At 33.9% G+C, this 18522-nt stretch overlaps 1 protein-coding gene across 1 annotated transcript in view; it reads right to left on the bottom strand.

The window, feature by feature from the left end:
- LOC114061644 (follistatin-related protein 5) overlaps positions 1 to 18522 on the bottom strand; it is a gene marked incomplete at its 5' end in the record, with an annotated part of 129224 nt that overhangs the window by 86884 nt on the left and 23818 nt on the right. Inside the window, one exon of the mRNA XM_027892318.1 lies at positions 1446 to 1612. Coding sequence (XP_027748119.1) covers positions 1446 to 1612 — 167 coding nt within the window. The remainder of the gene's footprint in view (positions 1 to 1445; positions 1613 to 18522) is intronic.

The raw sequence follows: 18522 nt of genomic DNA, 5'->3' as shown, positions 1-18522 counted from the left end.
TCTCCAGTCTATCCAGGTCCCTCTGCAGAGCCCTCCTGCCTTCCGGCAGGTCAACACTCCCTCCCAACTTGGTGTCGTCTGCAAATTTGCTAATGATGGACTCAATCCCCTCATCTAAATCATTGATAAATTTGTTAAATGGAGCTGTTAGTTCATTATTTCCATTCATCATTTCCCTTCTATTTCTCTGTGTACAGATGCATCTTCCTGTTTCTATCTACAGCTCATCCCAGTTATTATACTTAGAAGCAATTAGTAAGAATTCTAAATAATGTTTTTGATCATGCATATTTACAGAAAGGTAACAAATATTGTGGAAAGGAGATTGTTAACACGGGCAAGACACTTTTGAATGTCAGTCCTATGATAATATACAACTAACAAAACCAATTATTCTTTAATAGAGAACTTTTCAGATGATGCTGGGTTTATCTTAAGCTCCTCAAATAACTTAAAGCTACCACTCAAGCAAGATGAGCTTTGGAATTGTCCCTTATTTTACAGAGCACCACTGTGAGGAAGCTCAGGTTACTAACAGAACTAACAAAACCAGAAAAAAAAACAAAGATTATGCATGAGAACAATTGCCATCAAAAAAAAAATCATTAAAGAAAGAAAAAAGAAATAAAAATAGACAGACCAGATATTTGATTGAGATGGTATTCCACACACATAACAGTTCTAGGGATTTCAGACTTACTGGGGTCAGACAGAAAGCACAACTCCCAGTGTATCAATTTGTCCACATTTAAAACTTTGCTAATACAAAATGGCATAAGCGAAGTGACCGTACCCAAAAGTACACAAAATACAGTTGAAAGCTATTTTTAGAGTATTGTCAGAAGATGTAATTATGTTTCTCATTTTCTATTTTTCTCTGTATTTTAAGGTCAAGACAAAGCTAGGTGGCAAACATTTGCCTTCCTAAAAAAAAAAAAATTATAAATTATACTAATATCCTTTTTTTTCATTCTCTGAGAGGTACCATACACACTGCTGAATATTTGGAGGAATGAGCAAAAGAATCAATTTCCATTGGACTATTAGAAGATAAGGTTGTTATTATTATGATCTGTTTGTACAGATTGTATGCATTTCCTAAAATGTTTATTTCATAAATTTCTCTTTTCTTCTAGATGTTTGAGGACTGTGTAACCCTGAACGTATAATGCTGACTGTATTTTGGGCTGCAATTTGGTCCTCACATGCTTTTATTGCTATATTTATTCTTTTAAATGATTGGTCTGTGAAACATCTTTTCTCTATATTTAACAGCAAGGGTTCAAGTATAAAGCAACATAAAACCAGACAGAATTTGGCAGCCATATAATTTCCATTTCTTTTCTTTGAAACATCAGGAGTAAGGAGCTTATTATTTATTATTTTTCTATTATTTATGACAAGTTTTGATAATAAGCTATTAAATAGAACTTTCTGTTACTTACGCTGATATCTTCCAAATCTAGTCTATTCAGAATGACATTGTTCCTCTTCCAGATGATGGGAGGTCTCAGTGTTCCCTGGATGGCACAACTTAAGACAGCACTTTGTCCCACTGTTGCTGAAGTGGTGCTTATTTTTTGATCTTCAGGCAGACTCAGTTGAACAACATCTGCAAAAGACATATTGTTTGTAAGATCAATTAGCAGGCAGTTTCATACAGTTAATTAGCACGCACTTTTTAAATACTGGTAATTTAAGTATTTTAAATGGAATGAAAGTAAAAAAGAAGTTCCAAAAACCCCAGGAATTTCAGAGGATTTCAAATAAAGGTCAGCATGACATTTCAATTACACTGACTGACAAGTATCATGCTGTAAGAAGAAGTATTTAATGTGAAAATGAATTTCAGAGGTAAGACTGTAATACACATGATGATGTATCCAAAGTCAGACACAGGAAGTTATCTGACAGTTAATGCCAGAGCAGCAGAGTAGCCAGAACCTTCAAAATCATTTTTCGCATGTTAATTAACAGTTCATCATTATTCAATATTTAGGAAAATCTTTAAAAAAATTTAGATGTGCGATAGGAGTCCAGACCTTGAATCTTTCTCCACCCACCTATGCACTAAATAGCTCCAATATTAACAGAAGGCCACTTCACTTCTATGTCCCAGAACTCATTTGGACACTTGCATAAAAAAGGAGTGATACACATCAAACTGATGACACTGTATACTCTTCTTGTGTAATTGCCTTAGGCTACATGCTGATCAGCTGAGAGTTGGCTTTTTCGGTTAGGGTGTGCGTGACTAAACCTAGTACATCAAAATTCTATATCTGTAAGGATTTTGTCATATTAGACAAAAGAATTAGATGGGAATTGAAGATCATCCAAAAAGCAATTTTTCCACTAAGCTGCTAAAGCATGAAAAATGTCTACTCTTTTATCTTTCATTCTTCAAGTAAACTACAAAAAGCATCATGTATCTATTCTTTTTTAATTACAAAAATACTTTCATATAATACATTAATACTTTCATTATAACAAAGCAGGAATCTATAAGGAAGATAAGATCCTCTATGTGTTCTTTTTAGCCTCATAAGAGCAATACTTCAAACCCCCCCAGCGTTGCAAGCGTTAGAAAAGCATATCGATATCCTCAGGAAAGCAAGCTTTGCTGTGAAATAATCAAACTATATTGTTAAAAATGTGATTAAGCTCAACAATTTTATATTTAGATCCAAAGAGAGCCCATCCTGATTCTTTTCCCTTTTAGGAAGATTGCTCTATGACTCCAAATGGAAGTGACAGTGCCCACCAGACATGCCCAAATGAGACTGACCTTTTTTAACTAGATGCATTACTCGACACAATGCGTTACAGTAAGAAAAGGAATATGTACAAATTAAATTGACTATTCTGCTATTTACTGTGGTTTTTTAAACCTACTGCATCCTCAGAAGCACTTCAGCTTCTATGTTACAGGAGATGGTTTTTCAGTGACACTATGATGCAGACTTACTGAGAGATAACTGCATGGTTACGGATTGATTCAAAACTGGTAGCCAGCTAATAGTACACATATTTTGCCTCTTTACCAAGTTCACTATGCAAAGATCTCAAAAGGTAGAGAAGTATTCTGATATTAAATTTATAAAGGGGTAATTATCTGTATTTTTTGAAGGCATTATTCAATATACTTCAAGGCACAAAGTAGTGATCATGAAATCATCTGGTGCTATAGGGCCTTCTATGAAAACTGCTAAGTCTCACATGATAAACTGACACAGGCAATTTAAATTCTACAAGATTTCAAAGTCCTTATTTAAATAACTCTGGTATTATTATGTATATGTGTATACATAAGGCCAGTCACTATTATAGGCATATTTATAATTTTTAATTAGAGCACAACACTATAAAAGAGAACATCTATCAAATGTAAAACTTAAAATTTACTGCATCAGTAAAGATGATATTCTGAAATCAAAACTAAGAGACTACTGTATCATGTTGTTGACACTAACAGTTCAATTGCCTTTTCTTAAAATTTTGTTAATAGCAATTATAACCATAACCATAACAATAATAATAATAATGTATGATAACACAAATTTTGCCTGAAGAATTCCCGAAGAATTTCTTTAAAAATTCTCAGTTTTCAATACAACATATTTAGATGCCAATTACAACAGCTATCTCATGCTTATACAAAACAGCCAAATGCAAAATTTTGCAAAATTAAGAAACAGTTGTACTACCTGGAACTGGTAAATGCACTGAGGTCATGTATTTCTTAAAAGTTATGGAAAAAAAAACCCCTACTCTAATAAATGCACTAGAATCACTGCTTTCCTACAAAATATTAAACAACATTTATGTAAAAAACCTTCATTATTATAAAATTACTTATGTTATAAATGATTCATTCATAGGAAAAAAATGTATATAAGTTGCATTATAACTTTTCTTATTTTCTAAGGGGGAAACTATCGTATGTGTTTTCTCCTTATTGAGGAAAAAAAGTACCACCCAGCCCAAAAAAGCCCTAAGCTTACAGGGCAGTACCTAGGTCAGAGCTTTTTGACAGGTCACTCCCTGAAAATCCCTGTTCATTAACTGTGTGCAGCAACGTTGAAAGAGGCAAACGTTGCTGGGGTTGAAGGGTGTAGTCTGTGCAAAAAAATTCTCAGGTGCACAGAGCAGCACCACTCTCAGAGTCCAGGCTTCATGATATTTTTTTGGAAACATAAAAGATAGGCCCAGGAACCAAATGATGCATTTACCATCTCTTTTTGCTCCTTGAAAGAAATAAAAACCTGATTCTGAGACAACATACTTTTCTGACAGATAATGACTTCAGGTCACTGAGTGATATCCCCAACTAGGACAATTCGTAGCTTTGCATCCATGTTGTCTTTGTAGATCAATAAAAATTATTTGAAGTTTAGTCACACACATTTTGTTTATTTAATTTTAAATGTAAAGGTATAATAAAGGTTTAGAAAAAATGAAAATGAAATTAATTCTCTTTACGGACACCATCGCCAAGCAAAAAAGTAAATGTGGATATTGTTGGTTAAAGAACAGTAATATATATAAGTAGCCATCAGATATTACCTTTTATAGCTTGCCATTATCAGAAGTGTGAATGCTCTACTAGGGTCTACCTTATTATTCTGTTTGTAACTACTCCAAATGCAATATCAATCTGACACGCATCTCTTCCTCTTAATTACAAAAGTTACTGGATACATTCTTTCAGACAAAGGAGAGAAATGCAAACAAAAAAGCCTCAAACAACCCAAACATTTAAATAAAAGTTAGATGTATAGTTAGGAGATGAAGACAGCAGACAGCTGTGTAAAAATATCTGGCTGGAAACAACATAAAATGAGGCGATCATAAAATAGGACAAAAATAGCATTAACTATTGGGAAGACATTTTCAAACTTTCACACTGACCAGGAAAAAGGAACTCTTTCTGAAGAGGCTCAAAAATATCCAAGATTTTAAAACACAGAAACAAAACAAAAACCCTTAAAAACAAAAAAACAAATGAACAAAACCCCAAACAAAACTCAAACAAACAAACAAAACCCCAACCAAAAAAAAAAACCCCAAAAATGTACCAAACCAAAACTAATTATTTAAATATAAGACACTCCTGCATTGGTTGAGGAATGTGTGTTATATGGTTGAAAGGGTTTGACAAATTTCCTGGCTATTGCAGCCATTCTGCAAACTCCACTATCCTTCATCCTGCTTAAAGGTCCTGAGCCAAGTTCTTCTGGTTCCTCCCACCATGTTTTTCAATACTGAAGTTCTCACTGTATTTCATCCAGCTTGAATTCAACCTTCTTGAAAACAAGAGAGAAAACTCTATACAATATTTAGAATAATGAAGTGCAATGTGTCAACTAATCCATATCTTTTCCTGAACAATTTCAGTCAATATGTCTGTAGAAAGCAATTGCCATTTTCACACAGATCTCATCTGGTTCCTCACAGTTGCCTTTTCAATTTCAGGTCTACACAGTTTTCTTCTACTGTGCTCTTTGCAGTAGATTACTTCTTGGCTTAAAGTAAAATTTCTTCCTATCAACCAAGTATAAGATCTTTTACTTCCTAACATTAATTTTCATATACCTTTTAATGAGTCAGACTTCAATGTTATCCAATTCCAAGCATTAAAAAAGTTTTTTCCCAGGTGGTATCTGTAGAACTACAATAATAACTCCTCACAGTGGTATTTTCCCATTTAATTGAACCCTTATCATCAAACCCATATCATCTCCCTTTCAGCCATCTCCTCATTCATTTTATCATTACTAGCTCCCCAGATTTCAGTTGACTACACAGATTCTAGTGTGCAATCATACCAAGAGTTTTACTGAAAATTATGAAAGCACTTCTTTTCTCATTGCTTCTCTTTAGTTATCGATAGTTATCTATTACCTATGTTATAGACCTACTTTTGCATCCTGATAGACCCACTTCTGTGTGTCCTTCAGTTAAAATTAGATCAAATTAAGATCAGTTTTTCTATCATAAATTTCTGAATACTTTCTAATTATAAATATTTTCTGGTCATTTCCTAAAATATCTTCAGTACTTACTGAAATCAAATGTAAAATGATATTAAATGAATCATCAAATAAAATGGATAATTATCAGACAACTTTTGGTTTTGGGGGTATGCTCTGTTTTGCAGTGTCATGTCATTGTATAGCTTAGTTCATCTCTGTTACGTGTCCCATAGACAGGAATTTTTTGGAAGATATAGACAATGCATTTAAATAGCTTTCCTTAAATAGCTTACAATCCAAAAGATACGAATACAAACACAGTGAGTGTGTTCACATATAAGCCTTTTAGTTCCACATGCAACTGTCTTTAGAAAATGTTTTAAAATTTGTTGACCAATCCAAGCAAAAGCAGTTAAGCATTAATAACTGCAAATGATGATCAATTAGAATAGAGTGTAAGTACTTAAATTTTCTCAGTTTGACCAATATTTAGTAAGTAAACTGAGAAAGGTGGGAAAAAGGAGTTTTAAAAGTTGACATTTGCAAAAATATCCCAACAGCAATAGGAATAAATCAATAATGGAACCTTATTTTAACAGTTATTTTTTCAAGAGTCATACATCTTGGGTTGTCATTCTTAGTATAAGTCAAGCTATATCAATATTCTTGCAATTCAACAGACAAAACGATATCATTGCACTCCTAAATCAGAGCAAGGGGATAGGGTTTTCTTAGGGGAAAAAAAGATAGTGAGAGCTGTACAGTGCTTTGACCACCCTTTCTGTTTTCTTAATCCTAAGTACACTGGGTCAATGTGCATAATATGGAACATTTTGATGCTCTAAATTTGTCACATTTATAAAAAGAGTTGTTATACTTGGATTTGAGTTTTCTGAAGAAGTTAAAGAATAGATAGTAGAAGCTGGGCTATTTCAGTTCTTTCCCTATACATGAAAAAACCCTTATCTTCAACTCATTTAATGTCCCAAAATAGTCTGTATGGGTCTGTACACAACCATAAAACTCATCTGTGATATTAGAATACCAAATCAGGCTACGAGGAAGAGAAACACTAAAGCATATGAAATTCATTGAGACTAAGTGGTTCCTTACTGTATCAGGATGAGTAAAGAACAGCCACAATATCACTCTGAATAAAAGGTCTTGAGATCTTAAAAGTATGAGAAGACATCACATTTGTAGTTTGTGTATCACTTTGTAATTGATTATCTGTTAAAGAAGGAAGATCTTACTTAGCTGTAGATTGTGTTGGTTACTTTAATTACTTTAATATATGTGCAATTTGAACCTTTTTATTAACTTTTGTAAGTTCTATGTAGTTGTTCATAGCAGCCACAAAACACTATTCAATGAACATTATGCCAAATAGTACCCACTGTTTGAAATTAAGACCACATCAAGCCTGTATTTATACTGCTTGCTTGTTTCAAACCTAATTTAAAATAAAACAACTTTTGAAACCAATGAAAGAAGCCTTTTTTTCCATGAACTACAGTAAGCTGTGTACTTAATGGATAAAATTACTTGTTGGCTTGAAATAGCTGAAATGAAGTTAGGTAATGTGCCTTTTGCACTTCTGGCATTGATCTCAATTTACTCAAAATGGCATAACAAAAGCTTTTTCATCAGTGTCATTTTGCTCTTCTTTTACAGCAATTTTAAAATCAGCATACATCACCATTAGCATGACTAATTTTGTCATTTTCGGCTGTATCTTCCTCTTTGAATTTGTTGCAAACGTATTATTCACATATTTAGTAGAATGTTTCAATATGAAAAGTAACAGAGCATAACTCATGAGTGGTTGTTTTCCTTGGGTTTTATGCCAGCAAAGAAGTCTTCCTTGTTCCCCAAATTGTTTAACAACACACACATAAGCAAGGAATATTAATTAAAAAAAAAAGGCATAAATATCTTTTTCACAGCTCCTCAATGTTTTAGCTGCAAAGTCTAGATTAACATTCAAGACTTATTTTCAGCCTTATGCTCAGGGTAGCAGAGGATTCTCAGTCTGTATTACAGCAATATGGTTGTTACTCAAAACTGAAAACTACTTACTTCTTATTCATCTTTTGTCTTTGCTGATGTGGTGGTTTATCATGCCAGCTGACAAGAGACTAGAAAACCATTTTTTATTGAAAATTATAATATTTTAATAGCTCATGTTGTTAGGAAGTCCTTTATGAACCAATTAGATAAGAAAATTATCAGAAACCATAAGAAAAACCACAATAATTTCTGCATTTATTTATAGTACTAGTCAATGAGATTTAATGCAAAGTGATTGATAGGTCATCCTAGGAAGTATTTATTTTATGAGAGAACTTACAGCTTCTCTGAAAGACAAATGTGAAGCTAACACCCCATGGTTTCTGTTTCCTCTCACAAGGATAGAGTATTTTTTATTCAAATATCTAGAAACATTAAGAGTGCTTCAGGTTTTAAAAGTACAAAGGGTAAAGCAGAATATGTCAGCTGGCCTCTTACTTTAGTGAACTTAAACATCAAATTCTTTTAATATTAAATCTTTGATTTTCTTAGGACCAAAAATTACTGCATAAGGAAATTTTTGAAGAAAGTTTCATCAGAAATAAATCAAATGCTAAATAAATTATAGATTATTATATCTTACAAAGGTTTATAGACGTACCCACTAATAAAGTGCTTATCATTGAACCAAAGTCTATATGTTTTAATGGTTCTTCGAAGTAGTAAGAATGAATGCAGGCTGTAAGAAGTAGCTCAAGGACTTTATGAGACTGAGAACTCAAGCAATAAAATGGTAGATAAATTAAATGGGAGGGAAAAAGCATTAAACAACAGCAAAAGCAATCCTTTGAATCTAGATCAATGGGCTGTAAGCTGACTTGTCAGGAGAGCAACAGTGGAGTCATGATAAGCAGTTTTATCAACTCTGTCCTCTCTAGCAGAGAAAAATTCAAATCAATGATTAGGAGTTCTTTGGAAAAGAACTAAAAGCAAACAAAAAGCCACATAATTTTGCTCTATGATTTGTCCACATGAATACCATATGCAGCTCTATGTCCTCTGTAAAGTGGGTAAAAGCTCAGAGGAAAGACAAGCATGACAAGGATATAGATCAGGCCAGGTTCAAAACAAAGGACAGTAGTTTTCATGTTTGAAGTGATAGATCTAAAAAAAATATTTTCCAAAGGTTTTTGTGGATTCCAGAAGCTTACATGAGCAGGAAGAGATTACACAAACACTTGGGAGAGTAAGAACAAATTATAACGATGTGATTCTTACACTTCTCTAGATAGCAACTTAAGTTCATGTGGAGAGCAAGCGCTGGACCTGGGACCAACACAGTAATTTTTATAGTTTTGAGGCATGTTTCTTAATTTTACATAGAAATCACCCAGCAAATATGATTTCTATGTTTTTTTTAAAAGAAAGCAAACTTTTTAAAGTTCATTATTAAATTAAGGGAAAATAATTTAAGGTATCCTAACATTTTTAATGAAAGAAGTAAATTGACTGCAGTGCAGTTGAATTATTAAACAGTGTGTACTACTTCCTGAAAATAATTTTATCCTTCTGGTATTTTTAATTGCTTTTAATAGGATTTCCTCTGAATGTCATTGCTCACATATTACAAATGTTTTAACTTTTTAAAATGTTAATGATGCCAATCATTATGAAAATCAGCAATAATCACTTTCTGTTAGTTTCAAATTCAGAAACTGATAATGTTAGAGCAAAAATTTCAGAGATCATTATGCACATTTTAAATTTAATTCTTACTTCAATTAAGTGAATTTCACTTGCTATGTCCATTGAATTAAACTCCTCCCCAAGACCTTGTGTTTCTCACAAATCTGCACAGTGCAAAGCACTCAACAGAACTCAAGTTATAAAGGAGTGAAACATGCACTATAATGATTCAATGAAGTCTTTATAAAAATCAATAAAACATATACTTTCACTTGCTCTTCAGGGCACTAGGATCATTAAAAAATAGCTCAAAAGCATAGTTCATAGACATATCAGGAGTCATCGATTCCTTAAGGTTCCCTTGTCATCAAATACAGAAACAGAGAATGTTTCCATGAAGCTGTGGGCTGCACCTCATTGAATACATCACTCAAGATCAGAATTACCAGAAGAGCAGGATTAGCAGCACTGACTGACAATCCAAATAAATTCTTGGAGTTTCTCAAGCGTATCATGGTCACTTTGTATCAAACGTGAACCATATCGGACAGCTGGAGAATTACTTAATGGACGGGAAGCATATGAAATAAAAAACCTGTAAAGATATGTCACTCAAATCTGACTGAAGTCAATTTGTAAAATATAAAGAAATATCTATATGTATTAGTTAGCCTAAAATTCTTGTATCAGTACTACAGGAGTACCAGGTAAACCTGAACGTGTTTGGAAAAGTATCACTACTACATATGTTAAAAATATTTACAACAGTGCAGATAAAGGGTTCATTCTAAAGACTATGTTGTTATGAGAACCCTTTGAAGTTGCAGAGATCGTTCAATTGTTATGAAAACCTTTTCAGCCTAGAGGAAAACACAGGCCAAGAAAGCCAGCTCCTGGTCTAAATGGCTTCAAAGTCTTCTGTTGTAGGGGAAATCAGTAATCTGCACCCATAATGTCCACAGCCTGTTTCTCACAGACTATTAGGGATAAGCAAAAAAATACAAACATTGCATATCCTGATTGACAGAACAGTTCTTTCTCCTTATGAAGAAGAATGGAATTCCAGCTGTTACGCATTTACATCTCTTGAAGAGACAGTAAACAAAGTGGTAGATAATAAGTCTCTCTCCCTCCTGTTCCTACTATCATCTCAGCAGACTGAAACTGCCTGCTCAACCTTAACGTATCATCTCAGTATGTTCTGTAACTGATTTCATGCACCATTCAATGAATCCTAAGGGAAATTTCAGAGTTATTGTTATGGGTTAAAATTTGATTTGATGCATGTTACTGGAATTGCTGATCTGAAAGTAGTCAGATATGGTATCTTAGGCTCTTGTATGTATATAAACTCACAGCTTTTATAGACTCAGTATTCCAAGTTAGACAACAGTATATTTCTAGCCAATAAAGTTGGTGCAAAAGTTAAAGTATGTTTAAAAAAGGATTTAAAAGTAAATGAAATATTAATTTCCCAATAACCTACTGCCATTTTCAGACGTAGATCTCATTTTAAAATTATAGAAACCATGGCAGTCCAGAAAATATGAGAAGTCTTCTGACCTAAAATGATACATAACCGTTTAAGAAAATACACCAAAATACCTATTTTAATCATACCTGTCCTGATATGTGATGGTATCACACCCACAGCTAGGACATCTTGCCTGTCTGATCATTGCATGGACACATATGAATAATGACTGCATGCATAGCATTACAACATTTTCTGATACATTTTCTTAAACAGAGCTGTTCTTGCAGCAAGAGTTACTTTTAAAAATGTCTTCTTTTTTTCTAAGAGGAGAGGAGAGCATGCGCTAAAAATTACCTGTGCATAAATAAAACAGTAATGAGAATCTAGCAGATCATAGAGCAATATTAGCATATATACTTCAAGTGCGATTCATTAGAATTTCAAAAAACCTCATAGACTTGCAACCAGTTTGCTCATTTAGTGTTCAACACTTAACATTTTAAACTTGTATCCACCGTAAACTCAGCAAAGAATAAGTGGCTTTGTTCAGAATATGGAGAATACGATGAATCTCTGCAACAACCCTGACACTGACGGTAAAAAAGCGCTGTCTGCCTTTGAGTTTTAGATGTTTTCTTTAAAATAGAAAAACAGTTCTTTCTATGCTACTGTACTGCTAACAACGACTGTAACAGCAGAAAGCAAGGTTATCAAGTGTTGATGTAACACTGATGGGATGGTAAATTTAGTCTCAGAACTTTGTTGTGGAATCTCACAGATTAATTTTCTGAATTTCATATTTTTAGATGCACATAACTGAGCTTCAGTTACGAGCTTCCAAAATTGCAGTGCCAAGTCTTTGCAATGATGGTGAAAAAGGTATTAAGAAAGTTGTGCAAAAGAGAAAAAAAATGCAAAAGAGGGACAGAAAAGGTGTATATATATATATATATATATAAAAGATATTAACTGAAAAATTTTGGAAGTTACTGAGGTTGAAAAAAATTTTCCATGTCATTACTAACATGACTTATCCTATTTCTTCTGGGGAAGGAACATATTTCATCTTTGTCAAATGCAATGCACCATTTCCAAAACACCTTTCTAGTTTTGCTTGTAAAATCACATTAACACCAACTTATGCACATCACCAAGTTTCTGAAAAGCTTCAGTTTGTTACTTCTATGCATCCTGTCAGCTTCTGCGCATTTCACCAACTCTTTTGTGACATATTTCTGTGCACTGGAAATTATCTACACCAGAAATACATATTTAAAAATATATTTTAACAATTTTTCTTGTAGATTCTGGAAATGTTGCCTACTATAGCGACTAAACATATGAGAGAAAGCAAAGAAAGATATGATTGCTTTCTACAGTCACTGTAAATATATTCATTAGACTTTGAAAAACAGAGAAAGGTACCCAAAGCCCTAAGCTGGATATGCCATTGATCTTGCATCTTGGGCATATGGGTGATTGCACAGATATCACTGCCTTCAGATTACATTTAGATGGCAGAACAGAAAATGTTCAAGTGAAAATCATTATTTTGCTTGTTTTCTTACTTATGTTTCTTCAGTTATATATCAGTGTGTGTTCATTTGTTAAAAAAAAAATAATTAAAAAAGAAATATTAGCAACATTGCATTGATTCATTGAGTTTTGGAATGATGTAGACAGAAAAAATTACTAGGAAGGGATCCTTCTGCTGAAGAGAACACTGAATGTTCTGCTGTTGTACCAGAATCTATAATGAGTGGCAACAAAAGCTTCAGAGAAGTGTGAGGAAGAAATGCATAGATCAAGCCACAAATTTCTACAATTGGGATGTACTTGCAGCTGTGAGCAGCCTAAGCAATGCTTCGAAATAGCCCAACTGAAGTGGAATTCATCAAGATAGATAAAACTCTTAAAACTAGGATACTTTTCTCCATGGAAATGCTTCAAAAATACTTATAATTTGATGTCATGTAGTCTATTCAAAAGATGAAAAGATTACTTTCCGATAATAACTTCAAAAAGCATCTCTCTTCAGGAAAAAAAAAATATATGAAAATGACACTTCATAGAAAGATAACATGGAGGTTGACAATCAACAACTATAGTGTTTATCTGCAAATCAATAACCACACAAAAAATGCCCATTCAATTTGTACATATACACAACCTTACACAGACTGTTATATTAAAAATTAGTATTTTGGCAGCTTCTCTGATTTAATTCCATTTAAAATCTATTAATAAGTCTTTGCTTTTTCTTCTAGCTGTTTTCCCTACAGAAAATCACTACACAGAATCTCAGAAGCATTTTGAATAGCCTCTGTTTTTTTCTTTCCTTCTTCTCACTCTTACCTTTCACCTCTTCTTATTCTCATCTCCTTTTATTTCTTCCCAGCCCTTCTTCCCCTTTTGCTTCTCTACATCACTTCTCACATCCACTGATCCTTTTAGTTCTTCCTGTCCCTTCTTAAATATATTCAGATATGCTATTTAGGAAATAACTCTAGATACTGAAGTCAGCATCAACTGGTTTCTGTTACATCTGAAATTAACTTATTTGGCTTCATCACTGGGTAAGGTGATGGGGGAGGGTTCATGGCTATGCCATCGTCTGGCAGCACACCTTAGTGTGCTATCATGTCAATTTGCAGGAATGCATTCTTACCACCTCCTGTGTGAATTCTGGGCAAAATCCATCTATTCCCAAATGCACGTCTCCTCACATATGGGAAGAGGGGAGCTGTAATATTCCAGTAAGTACACTAGTCTGGACAACAGGGAGATCATGCCAGTAAGCACTCTAATTTTCATCCAACAGCTTATCTCAGATATTTTGTTCAGATTTAGATCTTAATCTAAACAGTAGCACAGCCTTTAGAAGATGCTACCAGACTATAATTTGCTGTCAGAATAGCAGAAGTATATACACTTAAGCATGGAAATATTAACCAGATTGTCTTCTATTGCTGCTGACTTTCAGTTTGTTCCAAGATAACAAAAAAGCTATTTTCAAGACTTGGTTCAGAAATAAATTAGCCAATATAAATCAGTGCTAAAACCTACTCAGAATCTTCCATTGATGTATCAAATATATAACAATATTTGTGATTATGTCTCTCCATGTGTATCCTCTAGAGGTCAACTGCTATGGACCCAGATACTGGGTCACCAAGTCTTTTAAATGCCTATAAAACAAAGATTCTAGAAACCACTTCTTAGATCACTCTTTTCTGATCTTCTAGTAGAGGTTTTTGCCAAGACCTGGAACATCATTCTGCTGTCTACAGAGTTAAGTCCTGACATCTCTGGAACCCTCCCTTAGCTGAAATACAAGCTTTTCTAGCATCCCATTCATGACTGTGCAGTTTCACAGTTTATCTTCTCAGTCATGTTTAGAACAAGGCAATGCATACTGCAGATGCAGATTTAAGTTCCCCTTCTTCCAACCTCACAGGACACCAACATTTGCATTAGAATTTTGTCAACCCCCCACCTTTCTTGGAGGCAGACCTTCTCAAGGTCACCTGTTACTCTTCTAACAGACAAAAGACAAAGTCTTCTCCACACAGTGAAATTTTAACTAAAGTTCTGCCAAAAATTCAGCCGCTGAAAAAAACCAGTTTTTATTCAGTTTCTAACTTGGTTACTTTCAACAGCTTTTAATTTGCCGGACCCCACAAAATCACAGTTGTTATGAAAGTTGCTGATTAGTGACCATAAACTATGGGTAACAGACTTCTTCTTAATCTTCGTAAACTTCCCAGTCATAATTTTGCCCTTACATTCTATATGAATGGGACATAACTGAATTTTATGTAGTAAATATGGCTGTAGCTAAATATTAATAGAGTAAAAAGGTGATATTGAAAAAAGTCAAGAATTAAACAGACACTCCCACCTTCAGGATTAATGCAACTCTGAAAGACATCTTATCATGCTGACACTTTAATTATCAACTATATTCATTGACTGAACCACTGATGGTATTTTTCTTTAAAACATCTGAAAAACTTTAAGATACAAATAATAAACCATGATGACTGACTACCTTCAAACAAAGACTTCTCAATTTGAAGAATGCACAAAAGGCTGATAATTACCAAAAAACATATGATAGGATTATATACTACATTTTCTAAATCCTCACAGGAAATCTAATGAGGTATAAAGTCAATAATTATTCATTATAAGACCAATTATAAATATTTAGCACATCACCAGCATGAGATTCACCCAGTACTAGATATTAGAAATGATCAAAAAAGAATGCCATAAAACTGAAAATAATGTTTTCCATCAAAACAGTGGCACACATAAGTATTCATTAATGGCGTTATATGATAAAGCTGCATGTTAATTTTTTGAACTTTAAATAAATCCATTCAAATTATGCAGCCCGTGATCATGGCAAATTCAAATACAGAGACTGGTAATGAATGACTGATGATTTTATCAAAAGGTTTTAAAAATATAATGTCAACAAATTTGCAAGCTACAAAGACAGACACAGATAACATTAGCATCAGAGGACTTCCTAAAGAAGTAAAAAAAAAGCTGTCTGTAGGGAACATTTTGCAGGTTTACACATGAATGTAAGCCTGAACTGGCTTCTACTATAAAATGATGAACAATATCATTAATAGAACAGTAGTGAACATCATTTACTTTAGCAATGTTTTGATTCTGTCACTCAGAATATTATTAGGTCCCAGTTAAGCAAGTGTGGATGGCATGAGTGGATTTTAAGTCTCTTACCATACCTTCAGGCTCAAAGGGGCATGGTCAGCATTTTACAGACTAAGGGTCAGTTCACTACAAGGGGTTTCAATAATGGGCTGATACTGTTTAATTTTCATTGGTGACCTGGAGGACATGACAAAATGCACTCAGAAAACTTGCAGCTGGCATCAAATTCACAGGATCAGGAAGCATACCTCTGCAAGACTGCCCTTCAGAGGGATCTATATAAGCAGAGGGAGTAGGCTGACAAACTGTGAAATTCTACCAAGACAAATGAAAAGTCTTGTACTTGGGACAGAGTATTTCCAAATATATAGAAATTCAGCTGGCTAGAAATCAGCTTTGCAGACAAGGATTCAGGTAGACCACAATTTGAACATGAACAAAGGAGCTTGGCCAAGTGCCTGCCAGAATTCCCCTGTGGCGTGTTCTGCGATTCAATAATCCCAGCTATGAAGCAGCCTGTGACAAATCTGAATTACTAATGGTAGTGGTGAGGGTTGCAAAAGGCAAAGGTGATCCACTTCATGTAGCAACGTGGGATTTCTGGAAAGCTTTTTACAGTATCTCTCAAGTCTTCATCAAGAGCTTTGAAGGGACAGCTTTTACAAACTCTGCCAGCATGCCTTCGTGTCTCAGGGTAAGTCTCGGGAGCAATAATACTGACACCGTATAGTTGGGGTATGGGAAGTGAGGCAAAACAAGCTTAAGCTGTCCAAAGTGTTCAAGAGGCCTAGGTTCCCAACATGATACTGTTCTTTTTTTTTTATGAAATGGTATCCAACCATTTCATTTGTTCAAAGTACAGCTTCAGTTTACTTCAGCTTCATCCAAGAGTACTCAGAACCTGTGCAAATGTATTCGTCATCCTGAGCATAAAGAATATGCAACCGTTTTCAGCCAAACAATTAATCTGAATTGAATGGACTATTAGTTTGATGCATTACGCTAGCTAGGAGCTTTGATGCAAAAGCAAATTTTTCCACTTAAAACCACGTTTGTTTACCATTATTTTTCTCTTTTTTTCTTATTGTAATTATCTGTCTTTATTCACTACACACTTTTCATCACCGATAATAAAAGGTGCAGAAGTTTTAACAGACAAAAGCTATTTTTGCACTACGCTTATGATTCATTTTCCATTCTCTTTATCAAATAAGACAGAACACTAAGGCATATGTGCAGATATAATTAAGATTTGCTTCATAATGAGGTAACAAAAAGTCAAGTAACGTTAATACAAACTTCTTTTAATAGCTTAATTATATTAGGAGATTGATGTTAATAAAAATCCAGCATCTAGAACTACTGAAAGTCCAGTCTACATGGATTTAGAGCTTCAGAGTGTATGAATCTCAAACTGATCTAAGAAACTGTAGGCCTAAGAGTTTCCACAGCTTCTCATCTTTCTACAAGCATCATTCACTATTTCTGCAGTGGACTCCCCAATTACTTAGTGGCAGCCAAGAGAAATGACCCAAGGATCACAGCTTTAAGTTTTAGCTTCTAAGGGAGCATTTGTCAATTACAGACATCTTCTACATCTTTTTGCTTAAAAAATTCACTCTCTATCCATCACTGTGTTAAGCTGACTCTTTGTGTTTTCTCTTCAACAACTCTTGTCACCAGTGCTATCATTTACCTACTTTCTAGTTACTGTCAATGAAATCAATTGAAATTAATGGCTGTCTCACTGAATAACACACGATCTCAGAAAAATTTAGTTGTCAAATACTCAAAGTGGGTTCCCTGTGGGATATAAAGATATCCAAAATATCTTGTTTAGTTTGGAGTAGCCTTTCCTGCTGCAGATTGTTGTGCTTTAGATCATGTAAACTACATATTGCACTGCCCAGAACTCAACTTTTTATCTAAAATAATTAGTTTAAAGTTCACTCGGATTTTTTTAATTAACCCGCAGCATAAATATCTAGTGCTTGATGGATACAAGCACTTGACTGTCCAAAATGCAATGAATTTTTGACAATCCTTTTTTCTGTGGGATCTGCTAATCATTGGGAAGCGGAGGATGTAATGTCTTCACTGTTATCAAATGTCCTCTTTCCAGTAGCCTTCAAAAATTTGCTTCAAATACAAAAATACCATAATTGTAGATATTTGGTATATTCCAAAGTACCTTAAGGCAAACGTTATCAGAGTATGCTTCCCTATCTGTTTTTCAGATTAATAAATGAATTATTAAAATGAACCTCAAAACATCTGTAAATCCAGACCACCTGTTTCCAATGCAGTCATAATGAAGAACAAATCAAAAAATCATAACACTATATTATTAAAAAATAGGCACAGAACCAAATTTTGTTATAAGCTATGCTTTTACTGTATGTTGTAAACTACATGCACAGTAATAAATTAATAAACATAGTATTTGGGTAATAACAGTCAGTAATGTGCATCAGCAATAACAAAAAATTAAAAAGGCATTTAGCCCATTACTGCTTCTCATGTTTTCTGTTTTTCTCTTGAAAACAAATTTCACAGGAACTGAAGTTATGTGTTAAATATAGCTTTCCTACCCAGAGAATATGGAAGTGTTAATTCACTAAAGTAACAGTGATAATTGGTTTTGACCTTAGTTATTGCAGAATGTTGTTGAATTTGTCTAAACAA

Source organism: Empidonax traillii, unplaced genomic scaffold, assembly GCF_003031625.1.
Source record: "Empidonax traillii isolate 1590-97213 ecotype Southwest subspecies unplaced genomic scaffold, ASM303162v1 scaffold346:size580472, whole genome shotgun sequence".
Lineage (NCBI taxonomy): Eukaryota > Metazoa > Chordata > Aves > Passeriformes > Tyrannidae > Empidonax > Empidonax traillii.
The sequence above is the reverse complement of the archived record's forward strand: the minus strand, read 5'-3'. Positions and strand labels throughout refer to the sequence as shown.